The sequence below is a fragment of the Anopheles marshallii genome, chromosome 2 (assembly GCF_943734725.1).
Source record: "Anopheles marshallii chromosome 2, idAnoMarsDA_429_01, whole genome shotgun sequence".
NCBI lineage: Eukaryota > Metazoa > Arthropoda > Insecta > Diptera > Culicidae > Anopheles > Anopheles marshallii.
In genome coordinates, this window is record NC_071326.1 from 14,614,986 (window position 1) to 14,641,812 (window position 26,827).

General features: G+C 46.1%; 1 protein-coding gene across 1 annotated transcript; it reads left to right on the forward strand.

Annotated features, from left to right (window-relative positions):
* The first annotated feature begins 8,979 nt into the window (after nt 1-8,979).
* Nucleotides 8,980-25,617, forward strand: LOC128715921 (putative transcription factor capicua). The gene is made up of 17 exons (XM_053810846.1): nt 8,980-10,562; nt 11,434-12,127; nt 12,220-13,108; nt 13,168-13,279; nt 13,394-13,615; nt 13,722-13,843; nt 15,413-16,177; nt 16,274-18,096; nt 18,215-18,677; nt 18,802-19,347; nt 20,992-21,317; nt 22,325-23,559; nt 23,648-23,799; nt 23,872-24,009; nt 24,534-24,766; nt 25,285-25,423; nt 25,523-25,617. Exons 1-17 carry the CDS (start codon nt 8,980-8,982, stop codon nt 25,615-25,617), a joined length of 9,537 nt encoding a protein of 3,178 aa, XP_053666821.1.
* The last annotated feature ends 1,210 nt before the right edge of the window (nt 25,618-26,827 follow it).

The following is a 26,827-nucleotide window of genomic DNA, read 5'->3' on the forward strand; positions in this document are numbered from 1 at the left end:
GGAAAAAAAGCGTTGCAAAAACCCAACACAACAACGAGTCGATGGAGGGGGCTAAGGTGGCCAACATTCCAGGGCGTGTGTTTGCTCGATAAAGCTTCACCATAGCCATTGCGTAGTGTTTATGAACGATGAGCATCTAGCTGAATATTGTGAGAGGTCCATTATAGTTTCCACTAGTTATTCTCTATGCGTTTCGACATGCGGAGGCTTATCCACTGGCAAGCCATATTAGCCGGTGGATTGAAAAGTTTCGATCAGTTACCCGGCATTAAGTATTAAGCGCTAATTCTATAACTGATCATAAAGCTACTACGATCGTAAAGTCGTAAAATTTGATAAATACTGCATGAAATTGAGCGAAACTTTTCCGTTGCGATCGGAACCAAATGGTAGGGAAATAAAAAGCTTTTGATCAACGGTCGTTAGACGATCGTCCAACAGCACAGCAGATCAAAAGTATCAAGCAGAGCCAAACAAATCCTTCTACATGATGATCGCGCGATAGTTGTTGATATCGTCTGAGAGTTTTATTTCTATATTGGTTATTATTTTTTTAGTAGCCCGTTATTATATTGGTAGCGGTGCACACACGACAGAACCAGTCCAAAATTACATCCGGACCAATCCTCCGTAACAAGAACTGATTATGTCACTGACTGATATGTGGTAAAATTAAGTCTAGTATGCCAGAAATGACAGACCATGACCTAGAAGATCGTTACGCCAAGAATAGAGAGAGAGAGAGAGAGAGTTTTAGCTTACTATTTTCATGATTAACTCTTCCTGAATATAGAACTTTTGTTTGGCAATAGGAATAACCGAGCAGTATAAAAAATTAGTAACAAAATTCTGCAGGGACAGTTTAAAATTGAAAAGTACTTCTATTACAAAAGAACGAACGAATCATCAATGCTAGTTTGAATGCCCTGATTATGCAATTAGTTCAACTATTTTACCATAATCTCTACCATGGAATCTCTGCATCCAATGTATGCTTTAGCATATTTTTGTGTACTTCACAAACTCTATACCACGATGAACACACCGCTTCAGGGAGAGATCCGAACGGGAAACATTCGACGCTGGACACTACGCTCTCGATGCTGAAGTTCCATTGAAATGTAAATTCAAACTTACATATTCAATAGACCGTCCACGCACCAGTGTGTACGCCGCATTTGTAGCGTACTGTAACCGACCACCCCACACCCCACTCGGTGTGCGCTCGTACTTGTATCCATATTTCTAAAATACGCTGCAGTGTGTTTGCTTTTCGGTTCTCGGCCTCCCATATCTGATCCCTCCCTCGGTTCGGAGTGTTGGACTATGTGTTTGACCGTGTCCACCGTTCCGTGTACTCTTTGTTGTGATTTTCCCGCCTTTCTCGTGATTATGTTTTTTTTTGTTGTGAATTGCCGATCAGCGCCATTACGAATCTGCGGCTGATCTCATCGCTCGGTTCCCCATTCTTTTACACGCATAAAAACACACACACCGTCAGATGCGTTCGAAACGTAGCAGCGTAGTATGAAAATGGCAACGAAATACACGCGCGCACCCTTCTTCCTGTATGCAGTGTGTAGCGGGGATGCTGTGAAACGTCATTGCAACGAAGCGCGTCTGAGTAGACGGTGCGGGAAAATGTGTGCTTGGTGCGGTGGTGAAACGAAAAGAAAAAAAAATACACAGGTCAGAAAGGAAGGCGAGGAAAGACATTTCCCCGTGCAAGTGAACTTTTGATGTGTACATCCGCCTACTTGGGATGTAGTAAGTTTGGCACACTTGACAATTGTCGTTCCTACGCTCGTAACGCTCGCATCAGAACCATATAAAGAACGTGAAAACGGCTGCCGGATAGTAGTGTGTCTGCGGCTGCCAGTTATTTTTGGCACATCTAAAAATGTGCATGATTTATAGTGCAATTTACCATGATTTACTATATTTACGTTTACTTCCTTTGCTCTCCCCTTCAGATAATTCAGACCCCTTCGACCGATTCAATATAAAATGTGATGCACGTGTATGCGTGTGTATGTGTGATTGATTGTGAATAGTAGTCGTAAGGTGCTGTTTTTTTTTTTAATTGTAAATATTTAAACCTACCCTTCTTCGGTGCAATAGTGGTGACAGTTGTGTGCGGTGATCCAGCAACCCGTCATCAATTGTCAAAACAGGAAGATCGCGCTTTTAGTGTACGTGTGTGGGTGAAGTGATGTGTATTACTGTTTAGCAAAAATATCCACCCAGCTGCGTTGGGGTGGTTTTATAGCAAAATGTGATTCTAGTGTGTGTGTGTGTGTTTGTTTTTCTCATTGTTTACGTTTCGCCCAATATCGAGCAGCGTAAAATGTGCGCTTCATAAAACTCGGTGAAACATTGGTGTGTGTTTGTGTGCCTTGTCCGACGGAACCACACTTTCCGTTGCGTTTAATGAATGGTGTCCCTTTGGTCGCGTCCGTGCAATACACCACCCCGGGTACATGGCAGCCGTTACTGTCACCCGTGCATGCACATAGTTGAGCGTACCGCACACAATGGCCGTCCAACGGCGAAGGAGACGGTGCATCATACTGCTGTCGTAGGTCTGTGGAGTAATGTGGGTGACGCAAACACACCAGTGTGTCTCGCAGTATTAGAGCGCCGTCTAATGTGCATTCTCTGGCGGAGGGGAAAAGAAGAGCAATGCGATGATAAAGGGTGTAGTAACGCGCACAACTAACCTTTCGTGTAACACTCCCGCGTGTACGGTGTGAGGCGTGTACGCACGCTCTGTTCTGCGTGTGTGTAGGAGTACGGAGGCGTTCCGCAGCAGCAGCAGCAGTAGCATCGATCCGCAACTAAAACCGCGGTTGATCGGTTGTGTGAAAGTGGCCACATCTTTCCAGTGCGACCCGATACATCTCATCATCGGTCGTCGAGTCGAATGGGGCAGTGAATTTCGGACCGCGTGTACGACGCGTGGCTCTGTGTAGTTGTACCGTGACGGTCCTGATCAGCAAACACATCGTTTACGTTTGAAGTGTGCACTGTTTAAGGCAGAAAAACCAAACCGCGCATCATACGCTAAGACGTCCCAACGCAAACAAGTGCCGCCGCTTTTAAAGTCCCCACGACTCTTCGTATGTGTGTGTGCGTGTAGTAGTAGTAGTAGTAGTAGTAGCTTGACAACAAACAAACAAACGCAAAAGAAGCAACAAAGCTAAAGGGGCACGAGTTGCAGCAGCAACATCAACAACACACACTGCTGTTGTGACCTTTGAGCAACAGAGTGGCAACAGCGCGCATGAGCTTACAAATCACTGCTCCTGGGCTGTCTGCTTCTAACGAATGCATTGTGCTTCAAATCACGACGAGCTTAGATACGAGATTTTCACGAACCCGCAACCGCTAGTGGATTTAAGGAACGATTAAGGATACCCTTGGCCGCATACGCAACGCTACGTACAACTGGCAAAGCGTATCAAGCGGATAAAACGAGAGTGAGAGAGAGCTAAAGAAGGTAGGTGATGATAAAGCTTTACATATGCTACTTTTAAAGTACTGTTTATTTATATTGTTTATTTTCGAAATTATCGGACAAAATTAGAGATTTTTCGGTATTTTTCCAAGTTAAAATATGTTGAGGTAGATGTGAGTTTTTTCACCTTTCTACTGTTTTTGCCGGAGGTAATCCATTTTGTTCTGGTTCTCTTCCTCATCGCCAAGTTGCATACCATTCCGACAGGACAGATGAATTAGATGTGAAAGCTTAATACCAAATCGAGTACTATATCCTACTATATTCAGCTACTATCCTACTGTATAGTGCTACTATATCCAGCCTTTTTCCAGTTCAACTGGCAAAGAATCCAGAAATGTGACTGACTGCAAAAATAAGAACAGCAAGTTTTTTTTAGTTGAACCCTACACAGTTGGAGCCATTTCTGCATTCTGTTCAAATAGGAAAATAGGAAGCTAGAGCTGGAATCCTTCGCGCAATGTCTGGGTCTTGTTTAACAGGAAGCTAACTCCGTTTCTAAGCAGACACTGTGACAGCTGTGCATAATGTGTGATTTGAGTCGTCTTACGCTTGCTAAAATTCGCAGAAATTTGAAGGGATGCTGCCCCGAAAGTTTCCAACTTGAGTAAAACTCAGAAGTGGTTCCCACTTATGCCAGTTTACGATACAAATTCAAGAATATTGATGGATGAAAAACAAATAAATGCTGGTTCGCGCTTATATTATGGACGGGAATACATATATACATGACACCATAACCTGCTGCCATAAAACAGAGCCATTCCTTTGCTACGAAAAAGAACGGTTCAGATGAGATTCAAGTCCACGGCGTTCGGCATACCAGACTAAAACCCAACAAACGATGCCATGGATCTGCTCTAGAACTTCGTCCGTTTCGTTCGGACGCATTCAAGATAGTCGTACTTGGTGTAACGATTAGACAGTATTGAAACTAGTAGCCCTCTACTTAGTACGGGGTAATTTATTAATAAATGATAATTTATTGATACTCCTCTAAGAACAACAAAATCTAATTGCAATTTTAATTGAGTTATGAGAAGAGCTTTTGTTCAATACTTCTTATTCCACTTGAATGTGAGTTCTAAAAAAAGGCTTATAATTCCCTTTGCCTGTACCTGTACACTGCTCGTTTTGCAAAGGATATCCCAGGCCCTGACTGTTGCCACCTAGTAAACCCTAACGCCAGCATCTCATCCAACTCTTAGACGCGGGACGCATCCAAACACCGCGCCACACATCGTTTACGACGAACCGAAAGGTAAATGGAGAGAAACAAAGATGATAGCACCAGCGAATGGGATCGAGGGAAAGAAAGGGAAGATGGAAGGGTTAATGAACGGTAAAAGAAGCGAGAGGATGGATGGCCTGTGTAAACACACGCTGGCTGGCTATATTTACTTTAAATTTATATTTATAAATCCCTGCACCGGTGTGTGCGGCGGGACCATTCGTGGGGTTTGTGCCTGATGGTGAAGCTGTATTTGTTGGCAAGTGTGCCGTCGGCCTGCTCCCCATGGAATGGATGGATGGAAGGGATGAAAATGGTACGTGCTCTCCCCGAGGGGTGCAGAAGTGCATCTTAGCCCCGCATAACGGTTAATGAGGGTTTTCAGGTGAAATTGACCCCACGACCAAGCGGATACAGAGACGGTCGAGCAATGAGAGAGAGATAGAGGGAGAGAGAGAGGCTAGACAAAGAATGACACACGAGATCGATTAGGGATGATTGTGGATGGCACCGATGGGAAAATGATTTCTAATGCACTGACTGAAGCTTTAAAACTCCAAACAGAGGGATCGGTATCGACGCGCGGCTCCGTAAACCACGCTGTGAAACATGGCAAGCAAAAGGAATTGATGGAATTGAAGAATTCAGGTTTAGACCAGGCAGTATCAGGGCTTCAAAGAGGGTTGATCCTCCGTGTTTTAAGCTATTCTGTAAAGAAATGTCCCATTTTCTGTTTCATCACTGTTATCAACCGAAGCAATAGAAAGTCACACCCTGTGCCTGTGACCTTCATGAACGCCCATGTAAATTAAAAACAAGATGGATGTAACTCCGTACCGTTCGTAACTCTCATCTAGGTATGTTGCTCCCGATGGAGGCATAAACTACTTCCGTGTTGCGTAATGGGAAGCTCGCCCCCATGAATTAACGGCTAAGGGGTCTGAGTTATAGTGCGTACGATGTTCGGGAACGTTAGATCTCATTCGCTCACGCAAAGTACATAAACTTTAGTCGGCAAAATTCCCGCTGGGGGAACTGGTGCTTTGTGTGCCCGTGCCACAGCACCCGAAGAAAAGTTGCCTTTGTGCTATAAATCCTTTCCGATTGCCGTCGTTCGGTGGTGGGTGTCCCTACAACTGCCTCCAGTTTTTATTCTTCCCCTGCACAGCGTGGCGATTTCTTGAGTTGCTCAAGATCCCAAGAATGTGCCACAGTAGGAGAAAATCTTGGAAGCCCCCATTTTATGTTTTTACATATCTTTCAGATGAGATGCTTCAATCGAACTGTTGGAGGGTTGTGTAGAGATGCATTAACGCACATTGTGAAACAATAGCATCCTGCCATTCATTTTGGCTCCATTTAACAACCTACCCCTAGGCTGTTCATCTCTTTTTCATCTGAATTCCTCGGTTTGTCCTTTGCGAAACGAATTTACGGTGAGTGGTAGGTGCTAGTGAACAAACAAGACTCTGCGTCGTACAAAATCTGCACCACCTACGCACGTAATGTTGGTCGCAAAATGTTGGCAACAGCTTGTTTTTAAAGGGTACCATCCTTTCCTGCACTGGAAATTAAGGATGAATGCCATCGGTAAGGAAGTTTGGGCGGGGTAAACACACATTACTCCCACGGAAATAGGAAAGGATGGGTTTAAATAGCTTGGTAGAAAAGATGGGCGGAACATAAGGCATATGAAGCTAAATATAGGCTCGATCTTAAAGGCTCTACTTAAAGTGATAGAAAAGAGATGAACCGCAGCAGTTATACTGTCCACTATTAACTATTCCGATCATCACAGGATTTACACACCCATTCGGTCATCGTAAATGCACTGAATGTCGTGGTCAACAGTCACGTTGCCACCGTAAACCCACAATTCGGCAGCGTAAATCGAACAATGACTTTGGTAGCTTTGACACGATTTAAACAAAACAACTGAAGCACTGATTTATTTGAATAATCAGATTTATATATTGTTTGAAATGAACTGAATTCAAAGTTCAATTTCTAAACTTGAATCGATTTTTCTCAAATTGTTGTTCCGCATAAATGATCCCTTATGTTATGCTTGAATTCTTGATTAATGACTACATTTAGTGGCTTCACGCTGATCGATTGGGCGTGTAAACCCTGTATTAACACTCCAACCCAAAAAGCGCATACCGAAATGATGGGCATCCTATCTAATGCTCACTTTTAGATGCACGAAAGCGCAAATTGCACTAAAAAGGTTTTGTCGGTAAGCGATCCACGATCCACCCCTTAATGATTAGAAGCATCAGCCTGTTTATTTGCATATCTCACACGCAGCCACAATTATTTCCCCGCCTTTGTCACTAGTCGGTAGCGAACGTTTAATGAACGTGCCATAGACGGGAAACATTGGACCTCTGGTTTCTACCTTAATTTACATTGACGGTTCATCGCGAACATCGAAAGTGGGGTTTCGCGCATTGTGAACTGTTACTACCGCCATGCGTTATCAGAGATTGCCATTGGTACGATCCGTGGTCGATACCATCCGCCAATCATCGTGGGAACGGAACATCTCCCCCCCCCCCCCCCTCAACAAACGAGTGTGATCGATCATCGCTTATGGGTGAGAAGTACACCATGCGAACTGTGAATGACCGATGCGTATCGGTGGCTTTAATTGTTTCGCAAACCCGGGGGTCCCAACCCTAGCGGGAACTGCAATGTTGTTCCGCCAGTGCATTCCTGTGCGTTTGGTGTGCGCCGATTAGGGTGCATCATAATGCACGACACCACCCCACCGTATGATTTCTCCCGTGCGAATGGTCCGCTTTGATGGCGGTGATCTTGTTGATTGTTGGTTTGATCTTGTTGTTGATTTCTTGTTGCATTCCGTCCGGTTCCGAGCTGGTATTAACAGGCTAGTACACTGTGTATGTGTTTTCAAAAGTTGGGTTTCTAGTTGAAACATTATCTGAAGCGTCCTACTTTACCATAAACTTCATCCATCTCCATTATGAGGCATTACAGTTCATAGTACTAGGGCACTAAAAATGAGGCACTTGAGGACTTTCATCGCGATCATCTGGAATTTTTTTTTCTTTGAAAATTGATGTACATTGCGACTCACTAACAATTCGTTTGCTTTAACCCTTCACAGTCACGATATTTTGAAAAAATGGAATCATAAACTGTTTATATTGCTTTTTGTGAAAGGATTTCCTTTTAAATTACAGATAAAATTATGATATTTTTCCTTTATGTTGACTAGATATGATATATATATAGATAACTAGACTTGCAAGGTGTTAAATAACGGGTAATTTTTTGTGTTCTACTCAATTTTTCCATCCTCATAATTAGACGTTTGTTAATTTTAAAATTATCTTCACAAAATGGCATTTCAGCAAAACATTTTATCTTCATTCTTGTGTGGGTACGATGACGGCAAATTTATTCAACATTAAACAAAAACAATAGATTTTGTTTTAACTTCCACGTTGCGTTTTCTGTGATATCCGCTGTTTAGCAGTTTACGATCAACGTTTTCAAGTTACTTCTGATGATGCAGCCAATGGAGGCAAACAGAATGAATTTTTGTATCCGTAAAAACGATACAATAAACTTATGTTTTACGTCTAGATCGTGTGTGTGCGTGTGGAAAGTTATGTTTATGTAGAAAGTTCTAAATTGTCTTTTACATTTTGTACAACAAATTATTCTAACGTTATTCCACCTTATTAATTTTACTGCTTTGTTTCTTCCTTGTCTATAGAGTTCCGGAAAACACAAGAAGAAAGCTAGGACAATCTAAAATATACGTCAATAAATAAAACCAACCGATACCGAAGGTACCCCCGGGGATGCTCACATTCCGCGGTGAAGTGGCTCCAACATTCACGCGCACACGATCGCCGGCAATCGATCCGATCGCATCACAAAATCACTGCAGCACGGTGGCAATACCGGATAGAGCCGAACCAGCTGACTCTGCTATGTATGGCGATCATCAGACGGCGCATTGTGCTTTGTGCGTGGTGTAGTGGCGTACAGTGTCGACCCCGAGCTTATTAGCTCCCGCAGGTTGTCGCCACTTCGCCGCCCGGCCAGCAAACAAACAACAAACAATAGCAAAAGAAACACACGAGCGCGATTTTAGCGCGCGCCCGTTGCCAAGCATACATTCAAAACCAGTCAGCACGCGGAGAAAGTGCCAAGCCTTGATGTGGCCAGTGTCAGTCCTGTACCGGGGGCAAGCATGATACCGCAAAAACAACCCCCGCCTGCAACAGTACCACCACCATCATCATCATCGTCATCGTCCTTGTCATTGCTATCGCAGCAGCAGTCGGTGAATGCCAGCAGTGCGGCCAACAGTATCAGCATGACAACGACCGTCGTCGCCGTTAGTACCGGTCCCGGAACGGCAGCGACGGTGGGTACTACTTCCGGGACGGGAACGGCATCGAACGCCGGCACCGCCACCACCATCGATCGTACGATGCTGGTGGAGAAAAGCGCCAACCAGAATGCGACACCACGGCAGCATCCGAAAAAGCGAAAGTTTGATCTCGCTGAGCTAGAAGAGATGGAATCGCATCGGCCGGTACCGCCACCCCCGTTACCGGTGCCGCCACCCACGCCTACGTCGACGCCCGCCGGAACCAATGGAGGAAAGCCGCCGGTGGCACAACCGATGGATACGGAAGGAGGGGGAGATGTTTGTCGTGAAACGGACAATAGAGATGGAGTGGTTCGTGGTGGTGGGGATGGGTGTGCCGCAGCAGAAACATCATCGCGATCATCGTGTACCGGAACGACGGTATTTAGAAACGGCGAATCCGAGGAAAATGGAAGTTTTACTGCGTACCATTACGGTGCTAGCACCAATGGTAATTTTAGTAGAGAAAGTATCGGCAGCAGCAGCACCAACAATCATATGGCGACAGACACAAGAACGGTCAATCAGAGTGCGTATGAAAGCGCGATCCAATCGGAACGAATGCAGCGAGAACCGGGAAACCGGGAACGGATCTTGAACTGTACTGGCCATCGCTCGCAGGCGAGCAATAGTCCCGGCCAGGGATCGTCCACAGCAGTATCACCGGCGACGAGTAATGGTAGCAACGGTGGTTTGCTGGTCGCTCAACATCGCGTCAGCCCGGGCAGTGCGGAAACGGCCATGATCAATCTAACGTCCGTCCCGACGACCGCCACGCTGCTCACGATGGTACCGGCCAACAGTGGCGGTAATGTGAAGGCACACCATTTGCACCATCGTCCAGCGGTATCTACCCACTACCCGCATCAGCCACACCATCATCAACCACCAACCACCATTGGTAGCCACAGTCCGGGCATGAACGCTGCCAGTAGTAGCAGTAGTAATAATGGTAGCACTATAAGTTGTACTAATAATACCAGTAGCATTAATAATAGCAATAGTAACGGTGCCACTTCGACCTCCTCGTCTGCCGCCACCGTCGCCGCCTCGTCCTCCTCCTCGTCCATCGCCACGATGAATCGATCTCAGAGCTATACCATTTCCACGATTACGCTGCAACAGCCATCACCGTCGAACACAGCGTCGCCACCGGGTGCCATCGATCCATCCAGCCAGCTACATCAACAGCAGCTAAATAATCAGCATTCATCGCATCAGCAGCAGCATCCGCTAATTGCTCACAATCGGCAGATACTGCTGGCTGTCGATCCGGTTGCAATAAGGCACCACCATCAGCACCAACAGCAGCAACAAATATTGCGGTTGCAACCTTCGTCCACACCAGCCGACACGTACTACATCAGCAATAAGAAACTCCATACGGCACCATCGTACGGGTAAGTTGTGTTTCCTGCTCTTGGTTGAAGGTTTTTTGTGGACTGCCGTGTAAGAAACGTGTGAATTTTACCCTACCGAACAACAAACGTATTCCCTTATCGATTGAAACAAGTTAAACTTTGATGGAGGCATATCGGGAAATTTCGCATCCACAAGCTCTTTGACTCATGTCTAGTCTACGATTCCGACCATTTTTTCCTTCAACGCTCACTTCAAACCAATTGGTTGGATTGCATATCATTCTCCAATGATGGTGGCAAAAAAAACTGACTGACGCTTTTAAAACTGCGCAAGTATAACGATGCGAACACCAATTCTACGCGAGATCTGACAATGATGTCCGTAACGAATTGGTGGCGTAATCTATCGTACAATGGATGAAATTTACTTTTAGACCCAATTGCAGTAAATTGGAATGGGCAAAACGCGAATAGATTGCGGAATGTTCGAGTAAAAATAGTGCACTCAGTGTATCGATTCAGGTCCATATGCGTAACCTGTCCTCCTCATTCATAGTACGTCCCGTTGCCGCTCGCTCCATCAACGCGATCCGAAGGTTTAAATTTTGCAATCATGATCATGTGAATACTAACAATACCGTACATACCGTTTCCGTCTGAAAAACGCATTAAAATATATCACCGTACGATAGTAAATTTGAATACTATGGGCAATCGTCTTGTTACATCTCGCTATTGATACACGCTTTGCCTGTTTCACAAGCGGACACAATGGGGCGGCCAAATTCATGCATAAACATTTGAGCATAGTACGGTTTCCCCGTTTCACTCCACACGCTTAGAATCGACCTGGGATTTGGTTGTGTGTCTACCGTACTTACCGCGTGTTTTCTTTTCCTCTGCTCTGCAGCTCACCTGGAAGCTACAAACCATCGGCAACGCCACCATCTGTTGGTGGTGCGATTGCCACATCGACACCTTCGCCCGTACATCAGCTCGCAGCAGCAACGTCGTTCTCCGTACCGCAGCATCACTACCAGCAGCATACACTCCATCCGCCCGGTCAGCATTCCCAGCAGCAGTTCCGCCAGCAATCACCACCATCATCATCCGCCGCTGCCACCCAGCAGGAACCATCATTATCCACAAGCGGCGGAGGGCAGTATGGTAGTTCTGTCGTTGCCTCCTCCTCCTCCTCCATCACCGCCACCACCACAACTCCACTGATTGACCTCAGCGAATGGATTAACCATCGGGTGTTGGCACGACGAAAAGACGTGTACGACTCTGGGCGCATCCGTGCCACATCCGCACCGGGCACCGTTGTGATCGGGTTCGATCAACCCGAGGGCAGCCATCAGACGTACGACGGTGTGCTGGACGATACGCACCGACAACAGGATATCATCGATGATGTGTGCCCCGGGCTGGCCGATCTGCAACCGGGTGTGCGCGTTTGCGTAAGGGCTACCTGCGTACATCCACATCCGGTGACGTCCAACGGTGGCGATGTATTTGTCGAGGGCATTGTGAAGGAAGTGCATGGCAATAAAAAACAATTTTCGGTACAGATTTTGAGCACTGTCGTTGGCGATAAGCAGGAGGTATATTTTTTAAATTTAACCTGATAAATGAACGAATGTAGAATTATTGTACATTAATTTAATCAATATCTTCTCCATCTCAAACTTCTCAGCTTCGGATAGTGAAACGTGTCGATATGCGTCTGCTTAAACCGCCCTGGTGGGATGAGCTGGAAGATGCGTTGGACAACTACAGCGGCCATACAGTGCCATCAGGGCTGGTTGCTGATTGTGGATCAACCAGGCGTAACACAATCACCCTTGACCAGCATCGCGCTCAGGATGGAGACAACGCCGGGAAATCGCAGCAACCCCAACAACCAGCCATTGTGAGCTACGTACTGGCCACGTCGGCCAACAGTGATCATTTGCACGGCAGCGGCACGAATCAGCTGGTGACCGGAGTTTCGAGCGGAACCCCGGGACAACCGTCTGCCACCATTATCTACACCAGTGGCGCACCGTATAAAAACAGCATCAGCATAACGCAGGGACGCGGTGTAGCGAGTGCCGGCATACGGTACGATCCAACACTGGGAGCAGGATCATCGCTGGAACAGCAACAGCTGAAGCAGCACCTGCACGTGCCATTACAGTTGCAGCACGTTCTGCCGGCGGGAACGGGTGAGGAGCAACACCATTACCGCAGTGCCGCCACGTCGCCTTTTCAGTCTGTACAGCTAACGATCGGTGCGGATCGTGGTGATCATCGTGATCGGGATGGCATGGACGTAGCAGCTGCCGGGCACTATACCGGCGCTCATGCACGATCCCATTCGCTCCATCATGTTTCCCATCCGGTGCAGGTTGGACTGTCACCTGCACCGGCCCACAGCGGTAACACGATCAGTGGGACATCAGGTTCCGGTGGTGCCGGTGGTACCACCACCAGCAGCAGCTCAGTATTAAGAACGCTCAGTCCGGATGATCTGCGTATCACGAACCGTAGTTACGATAACGAAAGCGACGACGAAGTACGCAGCAGTTTTCCCATGGAAGGAGGTACGTCAATCTGTTACCAATTGCTATTCAAATGCTAAACTTACGTGTTGTTGTTGTAGAAACGGAAAAATACTCAGGCAGCAGCAAGCGAAGCAGTATGCAAAGCCGTGGAAGTACCTCAAGCTTACTGGATCAACGAAGTACACCCCGATCTCAACCTGCAACCCCAAGGTATCGTTTCGCGTTCGATCCCTTCGACCTGTTGCCGATCATGTCGTTACCCATTAGCTTTTGATAACATTTGCTTTATTTCCCTTAATTGACCATCCTCAAAATGACGAACAGATCTCAAGCGGCAACACCGCACCGATTCAAGAAGGGAGATGTTGTTTCAACTCCGACTGGCATACGGAAGAAATTCAATGGCAAGCAGTGGCGCAGGCTGTGTTCGAACGAAACGTGTTCGAAGGAATCTCAACGACGAGGCTACTGCTCGCGGCATCTCAGCCAGAAAGGCAACAATACACTCCGTTCGTCCACCAGCTCGGTCACGAACCATTTCAATAGGTATGCTATTTTCGATTTTTTTACGTAAATTGACGTTTATACGCCAGTACAGATGGGAGAAAATAGTTTTAATTTCAATATTTGCTTTGTTGCTTTTCTACAACAGTAGTCGATCAAGCAGTAAAACGCAGTTGGATGAGGAAACATCTAGAGATTCCGAAACTTCACCCCACTACCGTGTCGCGGGACGATTCGACCAGGATGAAACGGATGCCGCCAATATGCTCGGTAAGTTTATTGCAAGATTGGGAACCCATACGATCCGTTCTGTGATTAACGTTCTGTTTAGAGTAATTTCGAAAAGAATGATCTGTTTTACTGCTTAACATAACTTTTTCCGCTTTTTTAATTTAAGATATATTTAACTCCCTTAGCGGAAAAGTTATAGAAGTTTTTTGGCTGTACTATTTCAAAAACTGTTTGCTACACTAATTATATAATTAACAAAAAAAAATGGGTGCAATAATATACATCTACGTAACTAACAGTGTTGTAAACACGAAACGATTTCTGAAATTCTTCGATTTGGCATGATTGATTAAAAAGAGATGTCTAGAATTCCACATTAATCCATGAATCTTTAAAAAAAAATCCTTCACCAAATCGAAACTGTGAATCAACGAGCAAGAATGAGACAAACATATGTCACTAGTAGCACTTACACATGTGTAAGAGAAACACACAAAATACGAGCTATTTCACAGTGGCCGTCGATAGCCCTTCCTGCTGCTCTTTACTAGGAAATTGGCAATTATATACGATCGCATCCATACATAAATCCCGTTAGCTGTACCTGTATTACGAGGCGTTCCAGTTCAATTGGAATCCTCTCGGTTCAACACAGGTCTCTCTGTGATACTAAGGATCACACTCACACACACGTTCAACGTAATACCGATCGTTGAATCAACAGCACGGATTCAAAACGGACAATGGGTTTGAACGCTTCCGTGTGAATGTTCCTTCGTCTGTGATGGTGGTGGTGGTAATAGTAGATGTCCAATGGGGGAATCTTTTCAGGGCAGGATTGGTTCCCATTCGTATGCCCGCATCCACACAGTATCAATTTAGTGCGCCGGTAAAGCAATACGCGCTCTTCACACCAGCTCAGAGTGACAGCAGAGTTATATAGTTGAAGCAAAACTTTGTTATTTTCTAACCTTTGTTGTAACATTTTACGATAACGTAGTGGAACGGAGTGACAATAACCGTGCAGGTTTTCTTATTAATGCAAATAGATGAACTTCATGAACATGAATATGTACGATTTACAAAGTGGAGCCGAGCTCTACGTCCAGTGTCTGAGTAAGTGAATTGCTCAAGCTTTTTATTAAGTGACGATGGTTAACTTGTTGTAAACCATTTAATTGCCGTTTGTGCTACAGTGGATTGTGTCAACACGAAACTGAGATTATATCCTTTTCTTGTGAACGCCTCCAAAGCTAACCTCCATACGTGTGAATGATGCGCCGGTTGTACGGTTTCCTCCATCTTATAAAATTAGTTTCTTTATGCGTGATGAGTGTATGAGTGAGGATTATGTTTCACATCGGTGAAATGTCAAATTTTTCGTAAGAAAATACTAAAAACAACAAAAAACTCCATTCGGAAATACTTTTTAACAAAATTGGAAATTGATAAGAGAATCTTTAATTGTTAATGGGTTCTTTGTTTCTATGCATGAAGATTAAAAAAAAACAGTGTCTGAACCAAACAAGAATATAGTTTAAAGTGTATATGAAACAGTATTGCATTGTCTAATAATCCCGTTCGTTGCCTTCCTCCTTTATTTTGCAGTATCGCTCAGTAGTTCCCGTTCGGCGACACCTAGCAATTCGTTTTCGTCACCAACGGGTCACGGATCTTCCCCGTTAGCAACACAATCGCCGGTAATGATCGGTAATCGACAGAACCTTTTCCTACCTATCGGAAGCCCGGCACCGTCCAGCGAACCACACGGTAGTGTTGGTAGTAGCAGCAGCAAGTACAAAACGAACACACCGAGCCCAAATCCGTCGCACGTCCTTGGTGGTGGTATCGGTATTGGCGGTAGCGGTAACACTGGCGGAGGCCATCACCATCCGCTCATTCGCCCCGAGTCGCTACGACCGACGCAACCGCCAACAAGCAGTGCAACTGCGCCGCCACCGACCGGCCACGCGACCAGTGTCATACGGATGTCACCACTCTATTCGCAGCATTCGGCACACCCGTCTGCCATTTACGCCAGCTATCCGTTGCATGTGGGAGGGACCAGTTCTTCAGTGGGACAATCATCCTCAAATTCTCAGCAGCAAGTTCACGTGGAATCTTTAGCGACTAATGGTGTTGTGCAACATCAGCAGCAACATCAACCACTTTCCTTGCAACAACAGCAGCAGCAGCAACAACCACAGCATGAGCAGCAAGAGCAACCTCATGCGCTGGTAACGACCAGCCGATCGCAGCCAACGTCCGGCCAGGTTCAGCTCATTTCGCAGCCACCTGTACAAGCCCACCACCATCACACGATCATACAACAGCAGCAACAGCAACAGCAGCAGCAACAGCAGCCGCAGCAGCATCAACAGCAACAGCAGCAACAGCAGCAGCAGCAGCAACAGCAGCAGCAGCAGCAGCAGCAACAACAGCAACAACAGCAGCAGCAGCAACAGCAACAACAACAACAACTTTCACAGACTTCGCAACAGCAACATACCGTGGTGTTGACCAGTCAGCATCAACAGTCTTTAACTGTGCCAAAAAACGGCATTAGCACGGGTTCCACCTATCAATGGCATGCATTGCTTCCGATCATACATAGTCCGTCGGCGATCGCCAAGAGCAACCACCATCCTCATCATCAACACCACCACTATGCGCACATGGCACACTCGCAGACCTACGGACCATCTGCAGCAATAGCAGTTTCCGCTGCTGGACCTCCATCTTCAGCGGCGGCGGCGACGGTTGCCACACAACCATCGTCGATTGGAAGCTCCTCCACAACGACAGCGAAGTCGTCGTCGTCAGCGACATCCTCGATGATCATCGTACCATCGAAAATGTACGCTTCACCGCCACCGCCCCAACCGGCAGCGGAAGATATGGTTTCCATCGACGACGATGACCAGGGAGACGATGATGTCTTTGAAGCAGAGCCCGTGAAAACAGCAGCACCCGATACGAACAGTTCCACCGCGCACGGTGGAGATCAAACAAGCAACCGGTATGCGGTCAGTGACGCTAGTGGTGGCAGTGGTGGTGGTGCCGGAAGCCATCAACTCCTGCGAGGAATGGACATTGAGGCGCCTGCAACGACGGTACCTAGCAATAAGGGATGTTCGGGCGAAAGTGCCGAATCAATCGCCAAGCGTCGGACGCAATCGTGCAGTGCGGCACTGCAGGCGGCCGCAGTATCAAATGGCGGTGGAAGCGGAGGAGGAAGTGGCAATGGTACACCAAAGGAACCGCAGAGTCCTCTAAGCAACAAGAAGGATGCAAAAATTCGGCGTCCAATGAACGCGTTCATGATATTCTCCAAGCGGCACAGGGCGCTAGTGCATCAGAAGCATCCGAATCAGGACAATCGAACGGTGAGCAAAATACTTGGCGAATGGTGGTATGCACTAAAACCGGAAGAGAAAACCAAATACCACGAGCTAGCGAGCGAAGTGAAGGAAGCCCACTTTAAGGCACACCCTGAATGGAAATGGTGTTCAAAAGATCGTCGTAAATCTTCCTCCTCGGCGAAGGAAGGCGTCGGTGGAACGCCAGCAGGTGGTGTTGGTGGAGGAGGTGTACTAGTATCAGCTGGCAGTAGCAATAGCCGAGGCCGGATCGATTCCTTCGACGGAAACGATTCGTTCGATGAAAAGAGTCCGAAAACACCATCGGAAGTCATGCCATCGATCAGTTCTGCCGGGTCGGGTGGAAGCGGAAATCAAGCGAACGATATCATCCCGCTAACGGTGGCACCTTACAACACGATCGAAGAATCAGCTGAAACTTCGGTCCCTGCAACGTCCTCCACCGTGATGATGATGCTTCCACCGACAACGACGGCTAACCACGGTTCAGCAGCTTCAAGCAATACGGGAAATCACAACAATCCCGAAGCGATGATCGTCGATGCAGCAGCAAACTCCTCGTCCCAATCTCAGCGTTACGATGAGCAGGAAAATCGGGAAAAGAACGACGATCGGATGGACATTTCGATTACGGATGAGCAGATGGATGAGAGCGATGGTGTGACAGGTGGTGGTATTTCCGACGAAGATCAGCATATGACGAACGCAAATGAAGAAGCGGTAACGAAAAACACACCATCCACATGTTCGCAGCCTGCCGACGTGGCTGAACTAGACCTGAAATGTGCCGAAAAGGTAAGCGATTCGGATGTGGAAGATATCTCTGGCAACGCTAAGGGCAAACAAGAGCATGAGGAAATCAGGCACAAAGTAACTACTGCTACATCTAATGCTGCTAGTTCTTCTACTAAGGTACGATTTTGCCGATTTGTATCTGTGCTATTTTTCGTTTCTTTTTATTGTGCGCTCTTGGCCTGGGGGATGATCATTTGTTTCAAATGGTATTAATGTTTTCTTTGCCATATTGCAGGTTTCACAATCGACGGTTTCAAACGACTTCCAACACGGTAGTAATGGAGACGTAGCGACGGATTATTCGATAAAAACTTTGACAACGGCAAGCAATGGTGGAAATGCTAGCGGACCACCAACAACACCCGGTGGGCCTAATTCATCTTCGCATGAGTCGTCTTCCGGTTCGTTACTGACATGCAAACCGAAACCCATTAAAGCGGGTGCCCTACGACAGCAACCGATGGCATTAACGGCGGGTGACAGTGTAGGCAACAGTACGAGCACTAGTAACGCCGTCGGTCCGGGAGGAGAAAGTAATGGTGGTAGCAATATTACTTCTAGCAGTAGCACCGGAGGGCATGGTGGTAGCATATTTCAACATCACCATACCCATCCACACCACCATCACCATCATCCGATCGGGTACGCGTACAGTAGTCCGAAAAATCCAGTTGGTGTTTCGCCATTCCAGCCAACGGGTAAGTGGAGAGGTATGCACGTTAGAGTGCTTTTCATTATTCGGTGCTTTAGTGGCCCAATTCAGATGAATAATAGTAGGTCGTGCAATATGAACGATTGTTTATTTTCTCCACTTCATTACAGGAGGAGCATTTAAAACGATGCCTCAAAGCCCCAAAACACTGGGTAAACAGGACCATTCATCATATCTGCTTTCACCTGCCGCCTCAACTCCAACCGTTTCTGCGATAAAGATGGAACCAGCGGAAAATCTAACCACCGGCAGTAACAGCGCCCGAAGCAATGTCGATACAATATTTAACTTCTCTACCGCCGCCATAAAGGAACAATATTTGCAGCAGCAGCACCAACAACAGCCAACGGCACACTATCATGGCACCGATCAGCAACAGCACAAATTGCTCCTTGCCGTGAGTAACAGCGGTGCAGAATCCATGACGGCGGCAGCAGCAACCTCCACGACGTTGACCGTAACACCACCGAGCAGCAGCTGCTCGTCGGAAAGCGGTGGAAGCGGTCTCAGCAACAGCACCAAATGTAAATCGCTGCTAGAGCTTAATCCCACCATCTGTTACACGATCTCGAATGTTAACGGTAGCCATGCGACCACTAGTAGCAATGCAAACCTTAAGCCTAATACTAACGCAATAGTGATGAGCATGAAAAAAGGTAAACTAACAATGGATGTTGTGAACACTGCTACTTCTACTTCTACTACTACCATTACCACTAACACTGCTAGTGCAAACGAACTTAATCATCATCACAAACCGTACAGCCGTACAGATAATACCGAAAGCAATCATCATTTAACTCCTCATCTAGATGTTGTTCATCATTCTAACCATCAGCTTTCCTCATCCACGACACATTGCATAAATAGTACAGCTCGTTCTACTACTTCCGGTGTTGTTATCATCAATAATGCTAGTACCTGTAGTACGGCATCCAATACTGCTACCATTACTACTACTACTATCACTAACTCTACTACAAATTCCGCAACCGCAAAGCCTTCCTGTTCGTTTGATGTTGTATATAGCGATAAGATTTCTTCTTCACCATCTAACATCACCACCACCACCACCACCAGCCTAGCTCATCCAGCGAAGAAAACATTGAATGTAGTGAATGTTGTAAATGTAACAGCGAATGCACACTTGGTACCACCTGCAACGACATCGCTAAACGGAACGACTGCAACGTTAGTTAGTGGAGCCGTTCATGGAAACGGCAGCAGTAGTGCCAATGCTACGGCAACGGCATTTATCATCAACACTCCCGGTGGTGCAGGCAGTACAATCCTTCGTCCTACCCAGCAATCTCTCCCATTGTTTGCGAAAATGGCTAACGTGCCGTTAGTCTCAACCAACACCCAACAGCTTCGTTCCGACCTAGATGACTCGAGCACCGGTCCGGACCAACCTGCTGCTGTACCGTCGTTTGTATATGAAACAATCTTAATCGAACGTCCAGCACAAGTGAAGCAACAGCATCCAACCATCGGATCGACATTTGCGCTTCCATTCAACAACGCTTCTGGACCAATCGCCACTAACGGACTGTTGTTAGGATCGACTTCGAATAGCGTTGCAACGAACAGTACCACCACGGCGCTACCGAGTGGAAGCATTATCGTTCTCTCTCAAGCTTCATTGAACGAACTCCTGTTGCATGGTGGTGGATCAACAACGGCGTCACAACAACAGCAACAATCGAATGATTCTACCACTAGTCGAGAGATATTACCAAGCGCGGCAAGCAAAGATGACGATCAGCAGCTAGTACTAACAGCTGGTGGAGGAGCAACGTCAATCACTAACATCGTCAAACCTAGTGCAACCACCACAGGAGCTGTGAACAACTCCTCCTCCTCCTCCGCGTCCCTCTCCATTACCTCTACTAGTGCTAGCGTAGTGAATGCAAATGTGTGTACTAATAGCATCCCTATCAGTTCTTCCCTCAATGTTACTAATCGTATCGTTGTGTCTGATCATCACTCCTTCACGACCAACGCTGTTACTACAAACACTAGCAATACCAAGACATCCGCCATTGGTATTGATACTTCCAGCCCTAACAATGCTACGAAACTAATGACGTACAGTATAAGTAAAAAAGGCATCACAACAGCTACCTCCTTTTCGACCGACCATCACCACCACCATCCACTATCCAATCTGTCCTTCACAACCATTACTACCACTACCACCACCACTACTGCTCCCACTACAAACAATTCGAGTCTCATCAACCACAACAGCCACAACACGAAACAGACGATTATAATGATTAATCCAACAAATTCAACAGTTCTACCGGTGGCATCATCATCATCCTCCACACCGTCGTCCGTCGCTTCCTTACCGGCATCGTTGACACTGAGTTCAGCGCTACACCCACTGCAAGCGCCCCCTGGCAATGCTGGGTTCTCCATGCTGTCCACTGTCAGCTCCGGTGGCGGTAGCGTTCCGGCGACAAGCATATCCACCAGCAACAGTTGTGCTACCGATTTGACGACGATGCTACCCGCCAGTGTAGCAGCGAGTGCTGGCATTAACAACACCACGACAACAACCATTCTTGCCTCCGCATCGCAGCGCTTACCGGGTCGGCAGAAATTGATGCTGTGTCCACAGGTAAGGTGCGGCAGTGTGACGAGTGTTAACGCCTTTATCGCCAGTAGCAAGGCATTGCACATCAGCTGCTTTTGTCGAGTTTTTTTTTTACTTTTTCGTCTTCTTCTCGTTAGCATATACTTCAGTAGAGTTTGATTAGAAATTTCGTTTTTAGCTAAATACTCGCTTTCATTACCTCATTTTAAACTCATGTTGCTCATGTTTCCCGCGCTCATATTACCTTCCTATACTATGCCACCCTGATTGTACCCCACACATAATCCTTGCCCCCTTGCCCAAAAGTCACGCTCGATCTGTTATCCAGCCAAAAACCACATCCCGCAATCTTTTGCAGCACCACAACACAGCGTTACGAAGGTCCAAAACAAAAATGAGAGAACAATGCTCATTTTTGTCGTTTTTTTCCTGGATTGGCAATCAAAAATTGGATTTTAATTGACAGAAAACATCATTAGCCTGCTGCTGATCACCTAATTTTGGTTGTAGTATTGTAGCCAATCCTTTTTCATCCCATTTTGATCCCTGGAATGCTGTAGATATTACACGTACGAAATCGACAAAAACCAATCGGAACAATTAGCGAAGCCTAAGTGTAGTAATAATGATCGACAAGAAATTCGCCTTCCGAGGCGGTGCGGTATGTAGACCTGCCCTCTCGGTGGATTATAATTTTCTCTTTCGTTATTTGCGTAGTTGCTAGCTGGAGTGTGTGTGTGCTCCGGATTGTTACTATTAAAAGCACCTTTTAGTCTCATATAAGTTTTGAATTTTACACTTCTCAAACTCTCGTCCAAATGTGCCATATGCTTGCCAGTCGTTGCGGTGCTCCATTTGGGCATCGTTTTTAGTAGGTTAACTAGCAATGAAATTGAAAGTACGCCTGTTTGAACTGCTTCCTTTTTGCGCATTACGCATATTCTCTCTCTCTCTCTCTCTTTTTGTGGTATTAGTTCCTGATTGACTAACGGTTCTTCCAACTTACTTACTTGTACTTCTCTCAATTCCAGTTTGCCCTAGTCCTTCCCGATAATCAGCAATTCACGCTGACCGATCGTTCGAAGATTTCGTTCGCGAATCTTTCGACGGCAACCATGAAATCGGCCCAGGCCAACACAATCTTTACCGCAATACCCTCCGCCCCGTCGTCCTGTTCCACCATTGTTTCCTCTCCCTCCTCGAACGCCACCGTCGCTTTTGCACTAACACCGACATCATCTTCCTCGTCAACCACTGGCGCTTTGCGGCAGACCAGTAACGGAACAATCCAGCCGGTGACGATGGCTCACGTGAAACTAACAAACATCCTTCCGACAACAGTAACACCTTCTTCATCATCCACTACTACTACTTCTTCATCATGTTCCACCTCAACCATCTCATGTTCTTCGTCGAGTATGCTAATCAAACCGTCGGCAACGGCCGCAATTGTGGCCAATGGCAATGGGGTGGGAAATGTTGCTGGTAACACCACCGCCACCACCACCACCTCCATTCCCGTACAATATTTGATCCAAGGCAAGATACCGAATCTTCTCATCTCCACGACACAGGGCTATCCGACGCAGTTGCAACAGTCGCACCATCACAACCAACAACAATATGCAGCGATCAAGCAGGAATCGCCGGAATCGCCCGGTGTGAAACATTACCTACCGGTAACACCGATTTCCAGCAGTACCACCGCCGCCAACATTGCGTCTTCGCATAGCAGCGGTAACAGTAACCACCAGAACAGTGGTGATGTCACAATGGTTGCTGCGGCCAGTACCACTTCCGATACCGGTGCGTCTAACGAAGAAGACATGGAGGAGGATTATGCCGGTGATCGGCGGGGTAGCACCGGGTCGGCAGGGCCTCCGGAGAGCAAGAAGTTTATTCTGGCACCGACACCGGCCCAGTTGGGTCGCGCACCACTACAGCGCCGTCAGATGAGCGGTGGCGGCTGCAACAGTAACAGCAACAGTAACAGTGGTATGATGCAACCGGAACACCAGCAACAGCAACAACCACTGAGCGGCAACAGTATCGCTCAACAGCAGACCACACCGATGGACGATGATGTGGGAGCGGACGATGCGGCTAATTCATCATCGAACGGTCAAACCAATCACCAGCATGCCTCGATGCCGTCCGCTTTGCCGACACCGACGTCCGCCTCGATGGAGGACTACCACGGTCAAATTTCACCGTCCGCTGCTAAGAAAGCTTTCTTTCGCAAGGCTAAACCGGATGATATGGATAAGTAAGCGAGAGTTGTGATAATGCAATAGAGACACGATTGTCTTATCCTATGAGCCTCTAACCTTGTGATTTTCCTCGTTTTCTTGCAGTGTGCTCCGACAGGTTGACTTTGAGAAAAAGTTCAAAACATTGCCCCAGTTTAAGCCGGAAGATTGTCACTCACCCAGTGCCATTATGGCGTCGTCGCCACGTGTGTTCACGCAGAATTATCGCAAAAAGCAAACCACAACTCACAAAACGCGTATGTTGAGTGCATGATGATTGTTTGTTGTGTAAATTGTACAAGTGTGTTAATGTTGCCATTTTATTCCAGTGCCCGACGATGATCAGCACAATAATCTGCATTCGGACGGTAGCGTTCCACCGTTATCCAGCACGGCTACACCGTCCAGTTCGTACGTGATCGGGAATCGGTTTTTCGGACCGGATTTCAACATGGAACAGTACAAAGGTTAGTTATGGTTACGGCTAACTCCTAATCATATACTCTTACATTCAATCAATTTCGAGCATAAAAACCCCGTTACTTCAAAAAGTGACGTAGTATTAAAGGAGACAATATTATGTAAATTACACTGTAATGACAATAGCGCCCATTATGTTGCTTACTGCTAGGTCTCGAAACATTGGAATACCACAGAAAAAATGCACAAGTTCTTTTTGTCGCAAGAATTTAGAGAGGAACCGTTAACGCTCCTATCATATTAGACAGTGCTATCAATGTGTTTACACAGATGGGCATTCTGGACACGAGCATTTGTACATGACATTTGTGTACATGACCCTATTGAAGCTATGTCAAGAGAATTTAACAGCGTATACAATATCTTTGACTTTAACGAACCAATCTCGTCCCTCAGTTGCCGTTGTCGTTGGTCCAAAGTGACGTTAATTCAACAACACACTGTACTTGTTTAGCCAAGTGGACAAGTTTGATCAATTAATAAATCAATAAATTACCATTGTACTTTGCAGAAATGTCGGCCGATATGGGACGGGGAGGAGCAGTTGGAAGCGGTGGGACAGCTAGCGGCCCAGGGGCCGATGATCGTTCACCTCGAACGCCCAAGACGCCATCGCAGCGATCAGTCAATTCGGCCGAAGAAAAGGGTCATCGGAAGATACTCGAACAACGGCGCAACCTGGTGGTGCAGCTGTTTAACGAGCACGGGATGTTTCCATCAACGCATGCCACAAACAGCTTTCAGGTAGATATCCACATGTCCTACAGACGTATGCATTGAAAACATGGACTGATTTCGAAGCTGTACTCGTATTACAAGCGGCACACGGACAGGGAAAAATAATTCCGTGATAAGACACTTCATGTCCGAAGGATATAATCGATGCATGATTTTGCATGATGCATGATATTGCATGATGAACTTCCTGCCTAGTTTGAAAAGAAAATATTCTTTCCGACTAGTTAAAGATCGTCAAAGGCGCTCAAATGCCTCGGACAGAACTTTTAAGGTTGATTGCCAATGCCTCGAAAACGCCTTTGCTGATGGCTTATCAAACGTTTCCATGTAATTTATTATTTTATTTAATCGACACCGTTCAATCGGCCGCTAGTTGTGATTTACGTGCTGCAACTCTTATTAGAGATGTTTAGTGAACCATACGAAGGCTAAATACGCTTACAACAGTTAATTTTTCCATGCATACGTCACATTGTTACGGGTACCGGTTACATTCCTTCTAATCATGCGCTTCACCATTCTAGTTGGCGCACAGCGACATATTTCCTAACAAACAGAGCCTGCAACTGAAGATACGTGAAGTGCGTCAAAAATCGATGGCCCAGCAGCCTGGTTTTACGCCACAGTCAGCTGGTCCTATCACGCCGACAGAAATTAACAGTGGTCCGTAGAGCTTGTGGCACAATGAAAACATCCTCCCAATGGCATTATGGTAATCGCATTTTTTCACATGTGTGTGTGTGTCTGTTACTCGCGTTTTAGGTCAGTCTGACAACAACCAGCAACATACGTTACACCAGCAGCAAATTCACCATCATCATCAACCGCAGCAACAGGAACAGCATCAAATAAATTAAATTAATAATAGCTGGGCATCAAGAGAAAGAGAGAGAGGCGAATTATGGTAAAATGGTTGGAAAGACCTCAGAAAACAAAAATGGCTGGACGGGCTGGTTTCCTCGCGTTTATACGGTTGCGATTAAGAAGAAACAAAAACACGCATAACTTGATTGCATATTTGCTAGGCAAACATGTATAAAGCATCAGTGTAGTGTATGCAAAACTACGGAAAAACGACAAAAATGTGTAACACATAATTCAAGCAAAGTGAAAAAAACACATCGGCATTAGACAAGATTATTTTATTCTATTGTTTTAAACATTGCAGTGCTATTAGAGAAAGAATCGTTTAACGTTTCAAGTGGTTAGCAGTTGTGAATGCGGTCTCTTGATATATTGTTTTCCAGTAGCAGAAATACTCGACACTTGAAATCACATGCAATACATTAACTACAATAGTACGGCCATTCAGGCCGAAAAAAAAGCACACACATAATCAAATAATAGCCATTCCCTAGCCATTGCTTAATCTACACTCCAACATAGATCCACTATAATAGCAGCAATACGATTAAATTCCCTATGAAAGTTAGCTTAACTAAACATGTTTTTTCTCGTTTTTTCCATATATTTTACACATCTACCCTAACCCAATTCACCAGCACCACCGTTCGTTTCGTTATCCGAGCGTTAAAAACACGTTTCTAGTTATATCTTTTGCCATTGTGCGTTAGATTGATGTAAGAAATGGTAAATGCAAAAATGCTACAGCGCAGGCTAATTGACAAACGAGACGTTGTTCCGATGCTTCTCGATTGTGCAAGAAGTGTTCCGAACGTGCTAGTAAATGTTTTGTTTTTTGCCTCACCACTTCCATGGAAACTTTCTAGTTGAATATATTGGTTTTTCGCATTCTAGCCCATGGGCAAACATAGCGTCCGGTGGAGTACTAGTGGTAGTAGTTGGTAGGTTGAAACCCCCCCGAGTGTGTAGAAATAATCATTGATGATGTTTGTTGTAATTTTTTGCGCATGTGATGTAAAATAAAATAGTTAAGTAGAAAGCGCAGGGAAATTTGCCTGGTACACTCTGCTAATAGCTGTTTGCAATTAGCAACAAACGTCAGCTTGATTGCAAGAGGACACCCAAGTTTAAAGAATACATGGAACCAACAAAGCAAAGTGTTATTGTTATCAGCAGCAAATTAGATACGACGATGTTCATCAT